Source organism: Plecotus auritus, assembly GCF_963455305.1.
Source record: "Plecotus auritus genome assembly, chromosome: X".
Lineage (NCBI taxonomy): Eukaryota > Metazoa > Chordata > Mammalia > Chiroptera > Vespertilionidae > Plecotus > Plecotus auritus.
The window spans coordinates 61,178,798-61,200,826 of NC_137784.1; the positions used below are offsets into that span (position 1 = coordinate 61,178,798).

General features: G+C 42.3%; 1 protein-coding gene across 3 annotated transcripts in view; it reads left to right on the forward strand.

The window, feature by feature from the left end:
• PRRG1 (proline rich and Gla domain 1) overlaps positions 1 to 22,029 on the forward strand; it is a 219,216-nt gene that overhangs the window by 118,185 nt on the left and 79,002 nt on the right. For all 3 annotated transcript variants that reach the window (XM_080653966.1, XM_080653967.1, XM_080653968.1), the window contains one exon: positions 20,870 to 21,030. In XM_080653966.1, the coding sequence (XP_080510092.1) occupies positions 20,870 to 21,030 (161 nt within the window). The remainder of the gene's footprint in view (positions 1 to 20,869; positions 21,031 to 22,029) is intronic.

Consider the following 22,029-nt stretch of genomic DNA (forward strand, 5'->3'; position numbering starts at 1 on the left):
TGCAGCTGCGCTTGCCATCCATGAGCTCAGCTCATGGCTTCTGGCTGCGTGGCACTCCCCCTGTGGGAGCGCACTGACCACCAGGGCGCAGCTCCTGCATTGAGCTTCTGCCTCCTGGTGATCAGTGTGCATCATAGAGACTGGTTGTTCTACCATTTGGTCGATTTGCATATTAGCCTTTTATTATATAGGATGGGAGGGACTGACAGAGATCAGAGGGGAGGGGGATGGACATAGACAAAAGTGTGGTGATGGCCAGAGGTGGAGGGGCTGGGTGGAGGAGAGTAAAGGGGGGAAAAATAGGAGACATCTATAATAGTGTCAACAATAGAAAAAAAAATGAAATACTACTACACTACACACCTATTAGGGAAAAAAAAGATACATTATGAAGTATGTATTTAGTACTTTGATAAAATTTAAAAAGAAATAATTTTGTACAGAAAGGAGTATTGTTAAAATGTTTTTTTTTTGTTTGTTTGTGTTTGTTTGTTTGTTTTATGGTAAAGCTAAGGAAGCTTCAGAGCCCCTGTGAGGGCTGGATTTGTTCTGCGGGAGAGAGCAAGCAAGTTGCAACCAGCAGCATTTTGGATAACCTGCCTGAAATGATTTAAAAGAGAAAGGGACAGATTCCCCAAGCCTACAGTTACTTGTAATTTATTTTCTTATTCCAAATAAAGTCATTTTTGAATCTTATTAAGCCCCCCCCCCCTAAAATTAGTCCTTTAGGTTCAGTAAACTTTAGGCCTCACAAAACCTGTGTTAGTCCCTGAGGGTTGGGGTCCCCAAAGGAGTTCGGATTAATTCATTATATTTATTTGCTCCTTTTAATTCTTGTTCTGGAGGGAGAGTGAGGACAGTTTTTTACTCAGTAATTTTTATAAGAATTGTATTGGAACCTGCTCCTTCTTTGGTGTTTACATGTTTACCTTACCAGGAACTCACAGAGACTTTAAGCCCTTTGAAGATAGGGACAGAGCTGTATTGTGTTTCTATAATACAGGCACAAAGTTAATACAACTTTTATAAATATTTGTTGAAGAAACTGATAAATTTCAGTGTCATGAGGCATTACTTTTCTTTCTGCTTCATCTCTTGAGACTTTTGGGCAAATCATAAGGCTGAGGGGATGAGAAGGTAGAGTGGAGTAAAGTTGCTTTTTCCACACCATAGATCCCATACTTTGATTTTACATAGTAGATGCATTTCTGAATAACATTTTGAATTGGCTATATTAGATTTTGCTAATATCAACTCCCTTTACGCATAGAGATTATTTTTAATGATTTTTAAATGTTTCGTACTATGAGGTACAAAATATTTTGCTTATTTCAAGAATCTTTGTGCATTCTTTCTGTAGTAAAGTGAATTACCAACATGGTAAGTCTATTTGGGGGATCTGCTTAAAATGGGGCACACCAGTACTAAATTCAGTTCTAACAATGACTAATTCACACACCACTTGTGGAGTTAAAGGGCTGTTGGACATAACCATTTTTTTTTTTTTTTTGGTCCCTTTGCTCCCACAGCACCTGTTTCAACCAGAGGCAGTGTCTTGACCCTCCATGACCTCTTTGTCATGGCGACCATGGGACATCTTGCAGTCAGCCGGGCATTGACCTTCCCAAGATGGCAGCAACCCTGATGAACGTGTGTCAGGGGCAGGGTTCCTGCTGCAGAGGCAGAGAAGGGAGGCACACAGGGAGAGCTTTCAGGCAGGCCAGCTGAACCCAACAGAGTCGCACCAACAGCTTCTCTCCTCCTCTCCTCTTCTCCCATGCCAGCAGGCTGATGGCTGAGGGGAACAGCAGCCATTGGTGATGCCAGGTATGGGCTCAGGAGGGTGGCGAGCCTGAGGCGCTGGTCCTAGCTGGGTGGGCGGGCACTTCTTCCTTGGGTTTTGGAGGGTATTGGGGGCAGAGACATGCCACAGCCCTGGGATGGAGCTGGAAAGAAATTTTAATTAACAACAACAACAAAATAAAATTTTAATTTTAATTAATAATAATTATAGAACAAAAAATGTCAAGAAGGTTAAGTAACTTTGCCCCCTAATAATGTGAATGCCCCCTAAGGCTGCCCTCTCCTCCACTGCTGGGTGGGATGTTGTGGAGGGAGGGGCTGTGGATATCTAGCCCAGACCCACCCTCTCAGGGGCAGGTCATGGGCTCAGGTGCTTCCAAGGCCACCAGACCCTTGGGGGCGGGAAGGAGCATCTGGGCCCACCCCACAGGGAGTCCCTGGCTCGGGTGTCTGAGCAGCAGGCGGGCAGCAGGTGGAAAGAGTAGGTGGGGAATCTGGCCCTGGGTCAGATAGGCGAGGCATGCAAAACTTCTTCCCAGGCAGCATTGGGGTCGCAGAGTTGTGGAGGATAACAAAGCATTGGCATCCAAGGCCTCGATGCTGGTGTGAGGGTCTGAGAACCTGGCAGGGTGTGGGATGCGCCTCTCCTGTCTCCACCTGGCACAGGCTCCACTGCACCGCTCGCAGGTGAAGGTAGGAGCTGGCCCAGCACAAGCTGCTTGCTGCTTGCCACCCGCCACAGCTCGCCTGTCCCCTATGGGCTGAGGGGAGGCGACTGGTCGGTCCTTTGGTCATCCTGGTTGTGATGGACACTGCCTTTTTATATATATAGATGGAATAAGAGTTCACTTGACAGAGGAAATATTAAGTACAAAATTATGGTGGTATTAAAGAACTTGTTTGGAGAATGGTAAGATTTGGTTTGACTGAGGAATAAGGTGCATGGTGAGTGTAGTGGCCAAATAAATCACCCAATATCTGCATCTTTCAAGTTTGTCCCTTTATTTCCATTCCTATTTCCACCATTCTAATGCACAATTTCATTATTTATTAACCAGGTCTATTGTAAGTAACTTTTCATGTGGCCTTCTCATCCTCCATTTTGGGGTAGGATGAGAAGAAAGTGGAGGGGTAAAGGCTAAAGGCCAGGTAAAAGGCTATGTATATATATTACATATATATACTGAGTGGCCAGATTATTATGATCTCTGAATGCATAATAATCTGGCCACTCAGTGTATGTCTTATATAATGAAAGGCTAATATGCAAATTGTCCCCTCGACCAGGAGTTCGACCAGCAGGCAGGCCGGCTAACCACCCATGTCCCCTCCCCCTGGCCAAGCTGGCCGGACCCCACTCATGCACGAAATCATGCACCGGGCCTCTAATATATATATACTGAGTGGCCAGATTATTATGCATTCAGAGATCATAATAATCTGGCCACTCATTGTATATTATTGTTTGGTTTATCTTCAAGAAAACTGTCCCAAAAGCCAGGGATATGTTAGACTACATTAACATATCTATTGTGTTTTATTACAAGGAAGCAGATAGATAGTTCTGATCAGTTTTAGACTTCTCAGACCACAGTTAGAGTATCGTACTCAATGTAGGACACTGTTTTATGAGATAAATATGATGTAGATACTCCTATATATTTTATATGAGCAATGGATGAAGGAACTAGACATATTTAGCCTGGAAAATATAAAACTTAATGGAAATCATTTACTGTCTTTATGTATCAGTTGGCCTTGTTATACGGAGGAGGGTATAAATAAGAACAATGGCTAGGAAGTTGTTAATTCAGTGAAATATCCCCTTCAAAAGTGTACCATAGTCAAATAAATGACAAATGCATGTGTCATGTTCCTTTTCTGGAGATTTACAAATATATATTAAATATATATTAAGGGTCCTAAAAAGTCATATAGTAAAATATATTTTTAAATATGTAGTGATTCTCAAACTGTGGTAGTAGGACCAGCAGCACCCAGCATTACCTGTGAACTTAGAAATACAACTTCATGGCCCCACCCGGACCTATGGAATCAGAAACTCTGGGAGGTGGGCCTCGTAATTTCTTTGATAATAAGACCTTTAGGGGACTGTGATGCTGCCAAACTGTGAGAGGCTCTACCAGAAAATTTCACTGATATTCTTTTCATTAATCTTTATTGTTTAAAGTATTACATAGGTCCTCCTTTTCCCCCAATTAACCTCTTATAGCCTACTCCCATCCACCCCTACAGGACCTCACCACATTGTCTGTGTCCACGGGTTATGCATATATGCATACAAGTTCATTGGTTGATCTCTTCCCACCCACCCTCCCATGCCGTCCATCTGCGGTTCAACAGTCTGTTCATGCTTCCATGTCTCTGGGTCTATTTTTGATCATCAGTTTATTTGGTTCATTAGATTCTGCATATGAGTGAGATCATGTGATACTTATCTTTCTCGGACTGGCTTATTTTGCTCAGCATAATACTCTCCAGGTCCATCCATGATGTTGCAAATGGTCAGAGTTCTTTCATTTTTATTGCTGCGTAGTATTCCATTGTGTAGATGTACCACAGTTTTTTAATCCATTCATCTGCTGATAGCACTCAGGGGTGCATATATTCTTTCTGATGCGTGTTTTTTGGTTTCTTGGGATATATTCCTAGAAGTGGTATCACTGAGTCAAATGGGAGTTCCATTTTTAATTTTTTAAGGAAACTCCATACTATTTTCTACAGTGGTTGCACAAGTCTGCATTTCCACCAGCAGTGTACTAGGGTTCCCTTTCTCCATAAACCTTACCAACACTTGTCATTTGTTCATGATAGCCATTCTGATAGGTGTGAGGTGATATCTCATTGTCATTTTGATTTGAATCGCTCAGATGATTAGTGACTTTGAGCAATTTTTCATATGTCCTTTGGCTTTCTGTATGTCCACTTTGGAGAAGTGTCTATATAGGCCTTTTGCCAACTTTTAAATTAGATTATTTATCTTCATTTTGTTAAGTTATATGAGTTCCCTATATATTTTGGAGATTAAACCGTTATCGAATGTTTCATTAGCTAATATGTTCTCCCATGTAGTGGGCTCTCTTGTTAATTGGTGATGGTTTCTTTTGCAGTGCAGAAGCTTTTTATTTTAATACTAGAGGCCCGGTGCATGAAATTCGTGCATGGGGCGGGGAGGGGGTCCTCAGCCCAGCCTGCACCCTCTCCAATCTGGGATCCCTGCGGGATAGGTCCTAAACTGGCAGTCGGACATACCTATGCAATCCGGGACTGCTAGCTCCTAACTGCTTGCCTGCCTGCCAGTGTGATCACCACCTAATTGCTCCCCTGCTGGCCTGATGGCCCCCAACTGCCCTCCCCTGCTGGTCTGATGGCCCCCAACTGCCCTCCCCTGCTGGCCTGATGGCCCCCAACTGCCCTCCCCTGCTGGCCTGATGGCCCTCAACTGCCCTCCCCTGACAGTCTGATGGCCCCAACTGCCCTCCCCAGCCTGCCTGATCGCCCCTAACTGCCTCTGCCTTGGTCCCACCTCCGTGGCTTTGTCTGGAAGGAAGTCAGACGTCCGAAAGATGTCTGGTCACCTGGTCTAATTAGCATATTACCCTTCTATTAGTATAGATGGTTACTGATCAGTGCATTCTGGAAAACATGGGGAAGCAGCCTTATGATTCAGAGACCAGGGACTCCACAGGAAGCTGGAAGGTCCGGTCTCACTCAGCAGAGGATGGGCCTGGGATCATGGGCGAAGCCTGGACTGTGTTTAGGTCCAAGGAGCCTCCGTCCTCCAGGCAACACTTGCACAGTGGCCTCCTGTACACACCCTGACCCGGGTTCAAACCTGCAACTTTACAATGTACAGGACGTAGCTCCAACCAATGGAGCCACCCGGCCAGGGCAGATATTCTTGGCTTTTCTTTTCCTTTTTAATTTTCTTTTATTTTTTACTCTTTTTATTAAATCTTTATTGTTGAATGGTTTACATAGGTCTCCTTTCCCCCATTAACCTTTTCCAGCCTATAGCCCACACCAGGCCCTCACCTCCCCATTGTCTGTGTCCAGGGGTGATGCATATATCCACACAGGCCATTGGTTGATCTCTTCCCACCCACCCCCATCCCCTGCCTTCCCTCTGAGGTTCCACAGTCTGTTCATGTGTCTGTGTCTCTGGGTCTATTTTTGATCATCAGTGTATTTGGCTCATTAGGTGTTAAAAGTCCTCTGGTTGTGATCACTTGGGTTTTCTAAAGATGCAGTCATATCATGTACAAATCTTTTTTCTTTTTCCAAATGTACTTGTGGACACATTGGGAATATAGATACCAGAAATAGAAGTCTGTGAATAAGTTGGGAATAGGATGCTTTTTCTTTCGTGATGTTGTGTACATGATCCTGTGCTCCCACCGTGTTGAGAACACTGAGCTACGTGGCTGTAGGAAGGCTCTCATTGGCAACTCATCCACATAGAGCCATAGCCTTCTTCTTCATCAGCCGCAGCTCCCAGGACAGACACATGCAACTCTCAGCAGAGGTGGGGGCACTTGGCTACCTCCTGCGGGCTTGCCCCCTGTCATCACCCAGTGCAGCCCACCTTCCACATATCACCCTCTTGTTTCTACTCCCGGGCCTTTCCATGCACTTCCTCTCACCCAGCCCCCTTCCTCCTCCCTTTCATGTCAGGAGCCCCAAGTGCCGTCCCTGTGAGGTCTGTGACACTCCCTACTGGACCGTTTCATCTTATTCTTCCATGGTGTCCAGTGTTTCTTCTGCCTCGTTAACTTGGTTTGAATCTGAATGGAAATGGCTCCATCTTCTATTCCATTTGTGTCCTTTCCAACCCTAGGTTAATGTCGTGTCCTTAGTATGTGGCTATGAGATGTCTCTGTGACTGAGCTGGAAAACCTTTCACGTTTCTCTTTCCTTTTCTTTCATCTCAGGATAACTGAGCTCTGCGGTTTGTGTGGGACTAAAGGCCCTGGGAATACAATGCTGAGCCCTCTGAACTAATTTTATTTTTTATTGTATTACTAGAGGCCCGGTGCACGAAATTCATGCACGGGTGGGGTCCTTAGGACTGGCTGGCCATCAGGGCTGATCAGGTTCCCTGCCTCCTCCTTCCCTTGCCACCCGCGCATTGCCACCGCATGGTTCCCCACCTCCCCATCTCCTCCTTCCCTCACTACCCGCATCCTCTGCCACCCATCACCAGTTCCCCATCCAAGCCCGGGGCCTGGCCCCGATTGGGCAATTGGAAACTGCTGGCTGGCAGGGAGGCAATCGGGGCCTGCTGGCCAGGGGGAAGAATGGGGGGAGGTACCCGGGAAGTTGGCTGCTGGCCCCAAGGAGGGAGCCAGCCTTTGGCCCCCCTGGGAAAGGGACTGCGTCTGCCGCTGCTACCCACCCCTGGTTCCCTGTCCCAGCTTGGGGGTCCGGCCCTAATCAGGCGATTGGGGCCTGCTGGCCGGAGGGTGAGGGGGGGGGCTGGGAGGTTGTCTGAAAGGCCCCATTGGCAATCAGGGCCTGCAGGCTGGGGGCAGCTCCTGCATTGAGTGTCTGCCCCCTGGCGGTTAGTGCATATCATAGTGACCAGTTATTCTAGTAATGATCGCTTAGGCTTTTATATATATAGATTTGATTCCTGGGGTTGAATTAAACATGAAAATATACCCTTAGATATAGAATCTCAGTTATTACCCGGAGATTTCCACGGGAGTTGACACTGAGACATGAGACATATGTGTTTATTGGTCAGTTTCCTCAACTATGGGATGAAGGTTGAACCTGCCCCTCGGATCCTTTGGAGGTTGGATATGATGCATCCAGAGGGATTAACTGGAAGCTTCGAGAGTAAGATTGGAAGTCAACAGACACTTGTTTCCTTTACCCAGACAGAGTTAGAAAAACACAGTTCTTTTTATCATAACACCAGGAAGGGCTATGCCTGTGGGAGGAGGTGCAGGGAACTGGGGCTTCCCCCTTGCTCCTGCCCCACCCTTCCTCCCTCCATCCCTGCACTGACCCAGCCGTCATCGCGGAACTGCTCAACTCAGGATCTGGTCCTGCCCATCTCACAAGGAGGAGCATGCGCAGTTTCTTGCAGAAATGGAAGCAGCGATGGAGTACGGAGGTGGCAGTTCCTCCCCTTCCCCCAGTAGACGCTGAAGTCCTTGTTGAAGTCTTGGTTCTGGAGTTTCTTACAGTGGTGAGTCCGCATCCTGGGAGGCTGCACAGTGGAGGCGCCATATTCCTCTCAGAAGAAACTGAGGATTGATCGGAGCCTACCGGCTGTGTGGAGGGACCAGGAGGTCTACCTTGTGCCCGCTAACCAGTCCCCAGTCCCACTCAGCTGCCACCCAGCCCGGTCCCTGTGGCTCTCCATTGGCCATCCAGGAGGTCTGCCTTGTGCCTGCTCCGCTGCCACCCAGCCCAGTTCCCTGTGGCTCTCCCTTGGCCATCCTGCAATGGGAGCCTGCGGGCCGAGGGTAGGAGGGGTTGCGGGGGGGCGGGGAGGGACTGGTCATCCGTTCGGTTGTGATGGCCCTAGTTCTTTTATATATTAGGATAGTCTCATTTGTTTATTTTCTCCATAGTTTCCATTGTCCTGGGAGATGTATTAGTAAACATATTTCTAGGGATGTCTGAGATTTTGTTGCCTATGTTTTCTTCTGGGCCTTTTATGGTTTCATGTCTTACATTTAAGTATTTTATCTATTTTGAGTTTATTCTTATGTATCCTGTAAGTAGGTGGTCTAGTTTCATTTTATTGCATGTACCCGCCCAATTGTCCCAACACCATTTATTGAAGATACTGTCTCTGCTACAATGTATGTTCTTGCCTCCTTTGTCAAATATTGAGTATAATAGTTTGGGTTGATTTTTGGGTTCTCTGTTGTGTTTTATTGAACAATATGCCTGTTCTTGTGCTAGTACTAGGCTGTTCTGACCACACTGGCTTTGTAATATAACTTGATATCTGGTATTGTGATTCCTCCTACTTTGTTCTTCTTTCTCAAGATTGCTGCAGATATTTGGCTCTTTTTTGATTCCATATAAATTTTTGGAGTGTTTGTTCTAGGTCTGTGAAATATGCCCTTGGCATTTTAATAGGGATTGCATTGAAACTGTAGATTGCATTGGGTAATATGGACACTTAGTGATGTTTTTCTACCAATCCATGAACATGGTATATTCTTCCACTTGTTTATTTCTTTCTCTATCTCTTTTTTCAATGTCCTGTAGTTTTCCAGGTACAGGTCTTTTACCTCTAGTTAAGTTTATTCTTAAGTATCTTAATTATTTTTTGGTTGCAATGGTAAATGGGATTGTTGTGTGTGGTTTTTTTTGTTGTTTTTTTAGTTTCTTTTTCTGAGAGTTCACTATTGTTGTATAAAAATGCTATGGATTTTTGGGTGTTAATTTTGTATCCTGCTGTGATTCCAAATTCTTTAACTAAATTCAGTAGTTTTCTGATGGAGTCTTTAGGGTTTTCTATATAATATGTACAGTATTATGTCATTTGTAAGTAATGAGAGTTTTACTTCCTCCTTTCTAATTTGGATGCCTTTTATTTCTTCTTCTTATCTGATCACTATGGTCAGGGCTTCCAGAACTATGTTGAACAGGAGTGGTGAAAGAGGACATCCCTGTCTTGTTCCTGTTCCTAGGGGAAAAGGTTTTAGTTTTTGCCCATTGAGTATGATGTTGGCTATAGGTTTGTTATAAGGCTTTTATTATATTTAGGTATGATCCCTCTATTCCCACTTTGCTGATAGTTTTTATCAAGAAAGGGTGTTGGATTTTGTCGAATGTCTTTTTCTGCATCAATTGATATGATCATGTGATTTTTGTCCTTCAATCTGTTTATGTGATGTATTACAATTATTGATTTGTGAATATTGTACCAATCTTGCATCCCCAGAATAAGTCCCACTTGGTCATGATGTATCATCTTTTTCATGTATTGCTAAATCAGATTTGCTAAAATTTTGTTGAGGATTTTAGTGTCTACTAGTATGTTCATCAGGCATATTGGCCTGTAGTTCTCTTTCTTTATAGTGTCTTTATCTGGTTTGGAATTATGGTAATGCTGGCCTCATAGAAAGAGTTTGGAAGTATTCCTTCCTCTTGAATTTTTTTCAATCATTTGAGGCATATAGGTGTTGGTACTTCTTTGAATATTTGGTAAAACTCCCCTGTGAATCCGTCTGGACGAGGGCTTTTGTTTGCTGGGAAATTTTTTTATTAATGCTTCAATTTCATCAGTAGTTAATGACCTATTCAGGTTTTCTGATTCTTGCTGATTGAGTTTTGGAAGGTTGTATTTTTCTAGGAATATGTCCATTTCTTCCAGTTGTTCCATTTGTTGCAGTTAAGTTGTTCACAGTATTATGTAGGGTAGGTTGTTACTTCATCTCTTTCATTTCTGATTTTTAAAAATAAATCTTTATTGTTCAGATTATTACAGGTGTTCCTCTTTTTTTCCCCCATAGCTCCCCTCCACCTGATTCCCCAACCTACCCCATGCCCTTACCCCCCGCCACTGTCTTCATCCATAGGTGTAAGATTTTTGTCCAATCTCTTCCCGCACCCCTCACACCCCCTTACCCCTGAGAATTGTCAGTCCACTCCCTTTCTATGTCGCTGATTCTATTATATTCATCAGCTCATTCTGTTCATCAGATTTTTTATTCACTTGATTTTTACAGTCACTTGTTGGTAGGTATGTATTTGTTGTCATTTTGTTGTTCATAATTTTTATCTTTACCTTTTTCTTCTTCCTCTTCTTAAAGAATACCCTTCAGCATTTCATATAATCCTGGTTTGGTGGTGATGAACTCCTTTAGCTTTTTCTTGTCTGTGAAGCTCTTTATCTGACCTTCAATTCTGAATGATAGCTTTGCTGGGTAGAGTAATCTTGGTTGTAGGTTCTTGCTGTTCATCACTTTGAATATTTCTTGCCACTCTGTTCTGGCCTGCATAGTTTCTGTTGAGAAATCAGCTGACAGTCGTATGGGTACTCCCTTGTAGGTAACTAACCATTTTTCTCTTGCTGCTTTCAAGATTCTCTCTTTGTCTTTTGCTCTTGGCATTTTAATTATGCTCTGTCTTGGTGTGGTCCTCTTTGGATTCCTTTTTGTTTGGGGTTTTCTGCACTTCCTGGACTTGTAAGTCTATTTCTTTCACCAGGTGGGGGAAGTTTTCTGTCATTATTTCTTCTAATAGTTTTTCAATATTTTGCTCTCTCTCTTCTTCTGACACCCCAATAATTCGGATGTCGGTACTCTTAAAGTTGTCCCAGAAACTCCTTACACTATCTTCATATTTTTGGATTCTTTTTTCTTTTTGTTTTTCTGGTTGTGTGTTTTTTGTTTCCTCATATTTCAGATCTTTGGTTTGATTCTTGGGATCTTTTGATCTACAGTTGAATTTCTGTATATTCATTATTTCAGACAGTGTATGCTTAATTTCTGACTGGTCCTTTTCCATTTTTTTGGCATTCTCATTAAGATCCTTGAAGGTCTCACTAAGCTCCTCGGAGGTCTCATCAAGTTTCTCGGCGGTTTTTAGAAGATTCTTGAGAAATCTTATAAATGTAGTTTTGAACTCTATGTCCAGTAGTTTGCTTTCCTCCATTTCTTTCATTTGTGACATATTTCTTTGTCTCCGCATTTTGCTGCTTCCCTGTGTTTATGGAGTGGTTTTCTGTGGTAGGTGACCAATGGTTCAGCCTATCACGTGAGGTGGACACTCTTGGTGCATCCCTTTGTGGGCTGAGTGCAAAGTCTTGGTGTAGATAAGCCTTGACTGCTGTTGGTACACTGGGAGGAATTGACCTCCAGGCCAATTGGCTGTGAGGACCCGCTGTGTCTATAATGGAAGAACTGCTGTGCTGGAGACACGCTTATGGGGCAGGACTTGCTTCAGTCGGGCTTTGGTGCTCACTGAATCTGCCTCCTCAATGTGTCAATTATGGATGTGAGTAGTTGAAATCTGGTGTCGTCTCACACTGACCACTAGAAACACTAGCTTCTGGATCTCTAATGGGGTGCAGGTCAGCTACTGTCTGAGGCCACCATAAGGAGCTACAGCGAGAATTACAGTTTTCTCCTCTTGCTTGGGGTTTGGAGGTTTTGGAGCTGTCTGACCAGAGCTGCAGTTTGTTAAGTTAAGCTGCGATAGGGCAGACCATTTATATGCAAAAGCCACTGCGTGGAGCTTGGGTGGGTTTGTAGATTGTGCGGGGCGGGGTCTCAGGGAGTCACTAGGCTGTGGCGTGGCAAACAGTGATGGATGCCAGACAGCCGTCTCTGCGTCTCCGAGTTTCCAAGTCCCCGCATCCCACGCCCCAGCACAGTAAACAATGATTGCTGCGTGCACCTCTGCAAGAAACCCACCCTCACTTTCCAACCCAATGGCAGACAGTCCAGCTTCTCCCCGTAGGAGTTTGGGTCCTCAGCATCTCCCCAGAAACTGGAGTTCAGAGTAATCGGAAGCTTGTCTCCCTTGGGGTTGAAAAAAGCAGCGCACCCAGTCGCCCGCTGCTAGCCCGATTCGCGTGCCTCCATACCTCAGATTTTCAGTGCTTGTGCACGTCTCAATGCTCTTTTCTCTTTCCTTCTAGTTGTAGAACTTCCACTCAGCCAGCTTTCCCGTGGTTCTGGGTGATAGACGTTTTGTCTTTTAGTTGTAGTTTTGAAATTGTTGTGCGAGGCAGCAGTTTTGGTGTTTACCTATGCTACCATCTTGGTCCTCTCTCTGATTTTTTTTTTAATTTGGCTCCTCTCTCTTTGTTTCCTGGTGAGTCTGGATAGAGCTTCATCTATCTTGTTTATCCTTTTAAAGAACCAGCTCTTGGTTTTATTGATCTTTTGTATTTTTTTTTTTGCTTTTTATTTTTTTATTTTTATTTTTTTGTACTTTTTCTGAGATTTTTTTGTCTCTGTCATTTCTTTCTTCCTTTTTTTAATGTTTTTTTTTTTAGATTCACTCCACACTATTTTATTTTGTTTTTATTCTTTATTGTTCAGATTATTACAGATGTCCCTCTTTTTTTTTCTCCCATAGCTCCCCTCCGGTTCCCACCCCACCCCAGGCCCTCACCACCCGACTGTCTGCATCCATAGGTACTGCATACATGCATATAAGATCTTTGTCCAATCTCTTCCCACACCCCCCAAACCCTCTTCCCCCCGAGAATTGTCAGTCTGCTCCCTTTCCATGCTCCTGATTCTATTACATTCACCAGTTTATTCTGTTCATCAGATTTTTTTATTCATTTGATTTTTGGATTCAGTTGTTGATACCGTGTTTCCCCGAAAATAAGACAGTGTCTTATATTAATTTTTGCCCCCAAAGACACTCTAGGTCTTATTTTCAGGGGATGTCTTATTTTTTCCATGAAGAAGAATACGGTACACATTTATTGTTAAATGAAAATAAAGGAAATTTATTACCTGTATACGGTACGGTAGTATGGTAGTTGTCAACACAAACCAGACAAACTGTGAATCCTACAGTATCAAGAATTTACTCATTTATTCAATGACAATCATGTCTTCATCTTCTGGAACATCATCATAACAATCCAATTCCTGAATTTCCTGGTGAATTTCTTGTGACTCCATTTCTTTCAGAATCAGTGGACCAAATCTCTCATGTTTAGCAATAGCACTGTCTTTAAATGAGTACTTCTTCTCAAGGTAGCCTGCTCGCAGTACATTTGCAATGCAACTGTCAGTGATTTTCCCCCATGAATTCTTCACCCAAGTCACAACTTCTTGCAGTTTAGGTTTCACAAAGTTTCCACGCTGATTTCTTTCCATTCTATTTTCAATGTAGTCATTAATTTCCATGCACAAATTGTCTTTGAATGGCTTGTTTATTGCAATATCAAGCGTCTGGAGATAGGCCGTCATTCCTGTGGGAATCATTATCTGATCTATTTTTCTTTCGTGAAGAAATGTCTTCTTGTCTTTAGCGCGGTGAGTGCTGGCTGCATCCCAGACTAGCAGACCTCTTTGGCTCCCTCGCATAACAAGCGGCAGCATTAAATCGACCCACTTCCTTATAACTGCTTGTGTGGCCCAGGCTTTTTCAGTTTCAAGAATAAAAACGCCCAAAACACGTTCAATCTTTTCCTTCTTGCCCTTAGAAATGATTAAAGGTGGGATTTTAGTGCCATCCAGATGAATTGCCAAAATACAGGAAACACGTGCACTTTCGTAAGCAGTGGAGGGAATGTACGCCAAGGAGGCACCCCGCTGTTCAATTGTTGTTTGAGATGATTGGCCCATAAACACTGCAGTTTCATCCATAGCAATCATGTTGGAAAGATTGTATTTAGAGAAGTCAGCATCATCAATAAAGGACTTGAATGCAAGTGCTTGCTTAATAACTTGAGTATCTTCCAACCTAAACAATGTTGTAGATCTTCTTAAAGACAGTTCACTTCGCTGAAGGAAATTATCTAGCCAGTGTTGTGATGCTTTGAAGTCTTCGGGGGCTATGTCAAACTGTGGTGCCATTGCAAGGGCAAATTCTTGAATCTGAGCCCTATTCACAACCAAAGCCTTTGCTCTCCTGTCAACAACCCATTCACAGATCAGGTCTTCCAGCTAAGAAAATAATGGTTGCCGACCTGATCCACACTTGCGCTTTTTAGCATTTCCCTTGTTCACTTGTTCAATGAGGTTACCATACTCTGCTTGCCATTTTCGGACCAATCGGATACTCAACATCTTCTCTTTGCAGAAAGCAGTAAGATTTTGGCCCCAAGAGTCTTCCACGATTCCTTTCTTGTACTCCATGGAGTAGCTTTTTCTTTTTGCGCTCATTTCTAGGGGTAAAAAAAAAGGAATTGGGGTATCAAGGTGGGGGGTGGGGGATCACTCAAAATGACACAGGGGGGATCAGAGGGGGGAATCAAAATGGCACAGGAGAATCAGAGGGGGGATTACCATTTTAGTAACCCCTTTTGATCCTCCTGTGTCATTTTGATTGTCCCCTCTGATCCTCCTGTGTCATTTTGATTGCCCCCTCTGATCCTCCTGTGTCATTTTAAGTGATCCCCCTCCCCCCACCCCTGTGCCACTGAACACCTTCACCAGACATCCCCCCTACCCCTTTATCAGACATTTACCCCCTGGAGCCTGCCTGGGGACTGTCACTGGGCTTGCTGGGGCCTGGATCTGGGCTGGAGCAGGGTCTGCCACTGACTGAGGACCTTCAGTCATCATGAAGGCGGCCGCGAGCATCAGGTAGTGTCACCAGAGACAGACCAGCACTCACCACCTTCGCGGCGTCCCGTCCGCTCTAATCCTCCTATTCTTCTACACGCATCTGCGAAAGTCTCCTCCTCTCTCCCGCCCCGCGCTCACCGCTCACTCTGACCTCCACACAGCAGTGACGTCAGGACTCCGCGTAACGTCACTGGTTGCTAGACGCCAGTCGGGGCGGCCCTAGCGACCAGTTTACAGTAAATTAATTTTCAATTTTAGACAGAGCCTGGGGGCCTTATTTTCGGGGGATGACTTATATTTCACTGAGAAGGAAACCTCTAAGTAGGTCTTATTTTCGGAGGATGTTTTATTTTCGGGGAAACACGGTAGATATGCATTTGTTGTCACTTTCTTGTTCATAATTTTTTTATATTTACCTTTTTCTTCTTCTTCCTCTTCTTAAAGAATACCCTTCAACATTTCATATAATACTGGTTTGGTTGTGATGAACTCCTTTAGCTTTTTCTTGTCTGTGAAGCTCTTTATCTGACCTTCAATTCTAAATGATAGCTTTGCTGGGTAGAGTAATCTTGGTTGTAGGTTCTTGCTATTCATCACTTGGAATATTTCTTGCCACTCCCTTCTGTCCTGCATTGTTTCTGTTGAGAAATAAGCTGACAGTCATATGGGTACTCCCTTGGAGGTAACTAACTGTTTTTCTCTTACTGCTTTTATGATTCTCTCTTTGTCTTTTTCCCTTGGCATTTTAATTATGATGTGTCTCGGTGTGGTCCTCTTTAGATTACTCTTGTTTGGGGTTCTCTGTGCTTCCTGGACTTGTAAGTCTATTTCTTTCACCAGGTGGGAGAAGTTTTCTGTCATTATTTCTTTAAATAGGTTTTCAATTTCTTGCTCTCTCTCTTCTTCTGGCACCCCATAATTTGGATGTTGGTACGCTTGAAGTTGTCCCAGAGGCTCCTTACACTATCTTCACATTTTTGGATTATTTTTTTCTTTTTTCTCTTCCAGTTGGGTGTTGTTTGCTTCCTTGTATTTCAAATCTTTGACCTGATTCTTGGGATCCTTTTGTCTACTGTTGAATCTCTATATGTTATTCTTTATTTCAGTCAGTGTATTCTTAAATTCTGACTGGTCCTTTTCCATTTTTTTATTTCAGCTCTGATATTTATTATTTCCTTCCTTCTACTTATTCTGGGATTTTCTTGTTGTTCTCTTTCAAATTCTTTAAGTTGTAATGTTAGATAACTTATTACCAGTTTTTCTTATTTTTTGAGGTAGACCTGTAGTTCTATGAACTTCCCTCTCAGGACTGCTCTCACTGTGTCCCATAGATTTTGGATTGTTGTTTGTTCATTTTCATTTATTTCTAGGATGTGTTTTTATTTCTTTTTTGATCTCTTTGGTAGCCCATTCATTGTTTAATAGCATGCTATTTAGCTTTTATGTATTTGCTTGTTTTTGAGAGCTTTTAATGTAGCTGATTTCTAACTTTATGCCATTGCAGTCTGAGAAAATGCTTCATATGATTTCAGTCTTTTTGAATTTGTAGAGACTTGGCTTGTGTTCTATCTTTGAAAATGCCCTATGTGCACTTGAGAAGAATGGATATTCCATAGGTTTAGGATAGAATATTCTGGAGATGTAAATTAGTTCCTTCTGTTCTAGAGTGTCATTTAGGATTGCTGTTTCCTTGTTGATTTTTTCCCAGAAGATTTATCCAGTGATGTTAGTGGAGTATTAAAGTCCCCTACTATGATTACATTGCTGTCACTCTCTCACTTGATATCCTCCAGAATATTTTTTTATATTTAGATGCTCCTGTATTAGGTGCATATATGTTTACCAGACTTGTAGCCTGTTGTTTTATCGATCCCTTTAGTATTATGAAGTGGCCTTCCTTATCTCTTTGTTGTTTTTTTTGTTATGTTTTGTTTTGTTTATTTATTTATTTGTTTTTCTGAGGTCCACAATGGTGTCTTTTTAATTTAAATTATTTATTGTTGAAAGTATTACGTATGTTTCCTTTCCCCCCCTTGACTTCTCTCCAGCCACCTCCCCCCCCTATGGCACATGTCCCCACCCCCCTACTGTCTATGTTCTTTGGTTATGATTATATGTATGCATACAAGTCCTTTGGTTGATGTCTTGTGCCCCCCCTCCTATCCTACCCTACCCTGCTTTCCCTCTGAGGCTTGATGTGCTGGTCTTCACTTTGAGGTCTATTCTTTCAGATATAAGTATTGCTACCCCAGCTTTTTTTTTTTTTTTTTTTTTTCCATTTCCATTTGCTTGGAAAATTTTTGCCATCCCTTCACTTTCAGTCTGTGTCAGTCATTTGTTCTGAGGTGGGTCTCTTATAGACAGCATATATATGAGTCATGTTTTCTTATCCATTCATCTCCCCTATGTCTTTTGATTGGAGCATTTACATTTAAGGTAAATGTAAATGATACATACTTGTTTGTTGCCATTTTATTCTTTATGCCTGTGTTCCTTCTTCCCTTTTTATTTCTTCTTTTTATAACAGTCTCTTTACCATTTCTTACATTACTGGCTTAGTGGTAATAAACTCCCTTAGCCTTTTTTTTTTTTTCTGTCTGTGAATCTCCTGTTTTCACCTTCAATTTTGAATGATAGCCCTGCTGGATAGTGTATTCTTGGATTTAGTTTCTTGCTTTGTATCACTTTGTATACTTCATTCCATTCCCTTCTGGCCTGATGTGTTTCTGTTGAGAAATCAGTTAATAGTCTAATGGGAGATCCCTTGTAGGTAACTTTTTTTGTCTCTTGCAGTCTTTAAGATTCTTTGTTTGTCTTTTACGTTTGCCAATTTAATGATGATGTGTCTTGGTGTTGGTCTTTTGGGGGTTATCTTGATTGGGAGTCTCTGTGCTTCATGGACTTGTGTGACTTTCCTCAAAGTCAGGGAAGTTTTCTGTCATTATTTCTTCAAACAAGTTTTCTATCCCTTGCTCAGCTTCCCTCCTTCTTGCACCCCTATTATGCAGATGATGTTTTGTTTCATGTTGTCCCAAAGCTCCCTTAGACTCTCTTGCTTTTTAAATTGTTTTCTAATTGCTACTGACCAATGGGGTCATCTGGGACCCTGGAGTTTTTATTATCCTGGTTCCTAGAATAGTGGGGCAATTGGCCCCTCTCCACTCCGGTCACTGATGGCTCCTAGAGAGTGTTCAGACCCATAAGCTTTGTCTCTGCCTTTGTTTCCTCAGTAAAGTTCAAAGTGCAAGGTGTGACAGGCTGTATTACCTAAGGCAGGGTTTTTGTCCTTTACTTACACTCTGGGTGTTGGGAGGAGGTAGCTCTTCCCAGGGAAAATGGCCATTTCAGTTTGGAAGCCTGAGAAGGTTCCAGTACAGGACTTCTGGCTACTAATTTTCCAAGTCTCCCTGCCCTGCTTCCCTTCTCCACCTCTCCTCAGGCACCTCAAGTCCATGCCTCCTTCCCTGCCTTGGGTGTGTAGTTGCAAATGAAAACTCCTATGCTCTGGGTTTAGAGATAAAAAAGAAAAAGGAATAAAAGATGCAGCTTTATCCCCAGTGGCTCTGTTCTACCATGTCTAGACTCTGCTGCCACCATCAGTCTTGCTACTTTTCGTAGCTCCTTGGATGATATGGGTGCTGCGGGTCATGCCACTGTAGGTCCAGAGGTGCTGCTTCTCAGTCACCACTGCTGCCACAGGCCGCTGTGTATGCTCTGGGTACCCCCCCCCCCGCCGTGATCTCACTCTTCCTACAGGTTTCTAGGTGCATTCTGTTCTTCTTTGTTGTAAGTCACCTCCTCAGCTGGACCACAGTTGGAAATTCCAGGTGAATGTTTTCCTTTTTAGTTGTATTTCCAGCCTGGCCCTGAGACAAGGTGCCTGACAGGTCTTCCTATTTAGCCTCCATTTTCTCCTTTCCACTGATATTCTTTTTTTTTTTTTTTCAAGTTTTTATTAAGGTATTATATGTGTACATATCTTACCATTGCCCCCCCCACCCCACTCCCATACCTCCACTGATATTCTTAATCTCAATATCAGCCTTTTAGTTTCCTTCAAACCACTTACCACAATTTTAAAGATTTCTTCTAATGAAGTTTTATCACTCTTATTCATTTTATAGATGGTTAACCTTATGAGGTACATAAAGAAGGAAACTATTATGGAAGTGCACCATACTTTTCAATCTAGTATAGGTTCATCTAGCTGGTATCAATTTGGATACTTTAAAGAATCATCAGTAATAAATCCATATCTCATATAAAGTGAAACACATCTCTATAATGAGGTAAATCTTAAATTCATTGATAATGTTATTTTTAAAAGAACATTCACTGTTTTTTATTTACTTCAATATATTCTTTGCAACATATAGACATTTTTAAACATCTTGAAGGATCTGTAACGTGCTTTTCCCTATGTTAGAACTATTTCAGATTAGAGAGTTTTCTAATTTTTTTTTTTGCAGTAGCGGAGATTAATTTCTAGTATTTCTGCAAACAAACATGACACTTTTAGGAGAATGTAATTGAAGTATACTTTAAAATGAGCCCAGCCAGCATGGCTCAGTGTTTGAATGGCAACCTATGAACCAGGAGGTAACAGTTTGATTTCTGGTCAGGGCACATGCCCAGGCTGTGGGCTCATTCCCCAGTCTGGGGCGTGCAGTAGGCAGCCTATCGATGATTCTCTCTCATCATTGATGTTTCTATCTTTCTCTCCCTCTCCCTTCCTCTCTGAAATCAATAAAAATATTTTAAAAACAAACAAAAAACATTAACTTGTTAAAAAAGTAAAAAATATAAATAAATAAATCAGTATGTCAAAATAAAAATAATTTTCCATAACTGTGTAACTCCTGCCTTTATTTTATTGGATATCATAAATGTGCATTTTGAATGTTTATATAAAATACCTCTAAGTCATGCAGAATTTTCTTTTTCTGAAGGACAGTAAAATGGGGTTGAATATATTTAAATGTCTCAATATATTTAACTTAAGTGAATTTAGAACAAAATTATTATTAGCGTTCCTTGGAATGAATTATGGCTAAATTTACCTTAATTTTTTGATACTGATTTGTCACGTGTTTGTTTGTTTTTTGCATACAAGTAAAACTCCTCTTGGTTCATATAATTAGGTCAGTTGGAGTTTTATGTTTTTTTAGTTAAGGGACAAAGACTGATAGTCTAGAGACTGGATTTTGATTTGCTTACTGCTGTCCAACAGCGGAGTACCTCAGGGTGTCAACTTATAATAATGGGTATAAATGGTGGTATCAGCCTTAACCGGTTTGGCTCAGTGGATAGAGCTGCGGCCTGCGGACTGAAGGATCCCTGGTTCGATTCCGGTTAAGTGCATGTACCTTGGTTGTGCGCATATCCCCAGTGGGGGGCGTGCAGGAGGAAGCTAACCAATGTTTATCTCTCATTGATGTTTCTAACTCTATCCTTCTCCCTTCCTCTCTGTAAAAAAATCAATAAACTGTATTAAAAAATAAATGGTGGTATCATTGTTACTATATTTAAACACCCATGGTTGGCAAGAACGTGCTGAAGTCTGAATATAACATAATAAACTATATCACTGTACCTGCCCAGAGCACCTGCTACTGAAAGGACATACTAACTTGATGAAGAATATGGCAGATGTGATGGTTTGGAGCTAAATGCTACTTCATTTCTGACTCACACAGAAAGAGGTTTAGGATGTTGGCTCTGTATTCTAAAGAGTATCTAGCAGTTTTCATCTTGTATATTAACTTTACACATTTTTATTACAAGTGTATGCTTATTATTGTATCTCTTTTTAGTTTTCCTCACGGGAGGAAAAGCAAATTCAGTACTAAAGCGCTACCCAAGAGCTAATGGACTTTTTGAAGAAATAAGACAGGGAAATATTGAGCGTGAATGCAAAGAAGAATTCTGCACATTCGAAGAAGCAAGAGAAGCCTTTGAAAATAATGAAAAAACTGTAAGTATGTTGGTACTTTTATATTTTTTGACATATTTGCCTACCTTTTTGATATATGTTTGAAATCTGTATTCCCAAATGGTGTGCATTGCTAGCAATTAAAAGTTACCCTTGTGAAGAACTCTGAAAGTGGCATCTAACTTAAACTACTGTGTGGATAGAGGGCTAGATTCACATCCCTGTATGTTGGCCTGTCTGTGCAGGTCCCGTTTCCATAGCACTCTGCTGAACTGAGATTTGTCCTCTTAGCAAGGGGAAGCAAGTGTTTGTTTCATAGGAAGCTTCATTCAGGGAAAGTTATAGTTGACATCATCCCCTTACTCTGCCTGATCAGAAAGTGTGGAGGAAGCTAATAGATACTGACACTAATTTAAAATGGTTTACTTATCTTACCAAAGAAAATACTTTGGTAAAAGCACAACACATCGGTATAAATTCTATAGAACTGCTTTGAACTTCTAAATTGCATTGCCAGAGGTAGCTATTATACAAAGATGCATTCCTGTGTACCATGAAAATAACACTTGTTACTAAACAAGGGATGTCAGATGTGTTAGAGGGACATCAAATTTTATTACAGAAGTAAAATTTTATTGCTGAAGTTTTAAGGATACGGGCTTTTATCTCGATAGATAGAGAGGAACCCAGGAGTAAAAGCTCAAGGTCTAAGAGCTCAAGGTTGTTCCTAAGTATTGCTCTGTTACTGAGTTTTTAAACCTTATCTATATATATAAAAGCCTAAGCAACCAAACAACCAAACAACCGGAATGACCAGAATGAACAGTTGCTATGATGCACACTAACCACCAGGGGGGAACGTTCAACACAGGAGCTGCCCCCTTGTGGTCAGTGCACTCCCTCAGTGGGAGAACCACTCAGCTGACCGACACATCCTGGTGGCCCACCAGCCAGGTGGCAGCCACTCACTCCCTCAGTAGTCCTGCAGGTCCAATCTCTGGAGAACGGGCCAGGCACCGATGGACCTGCACCGCCAGCACG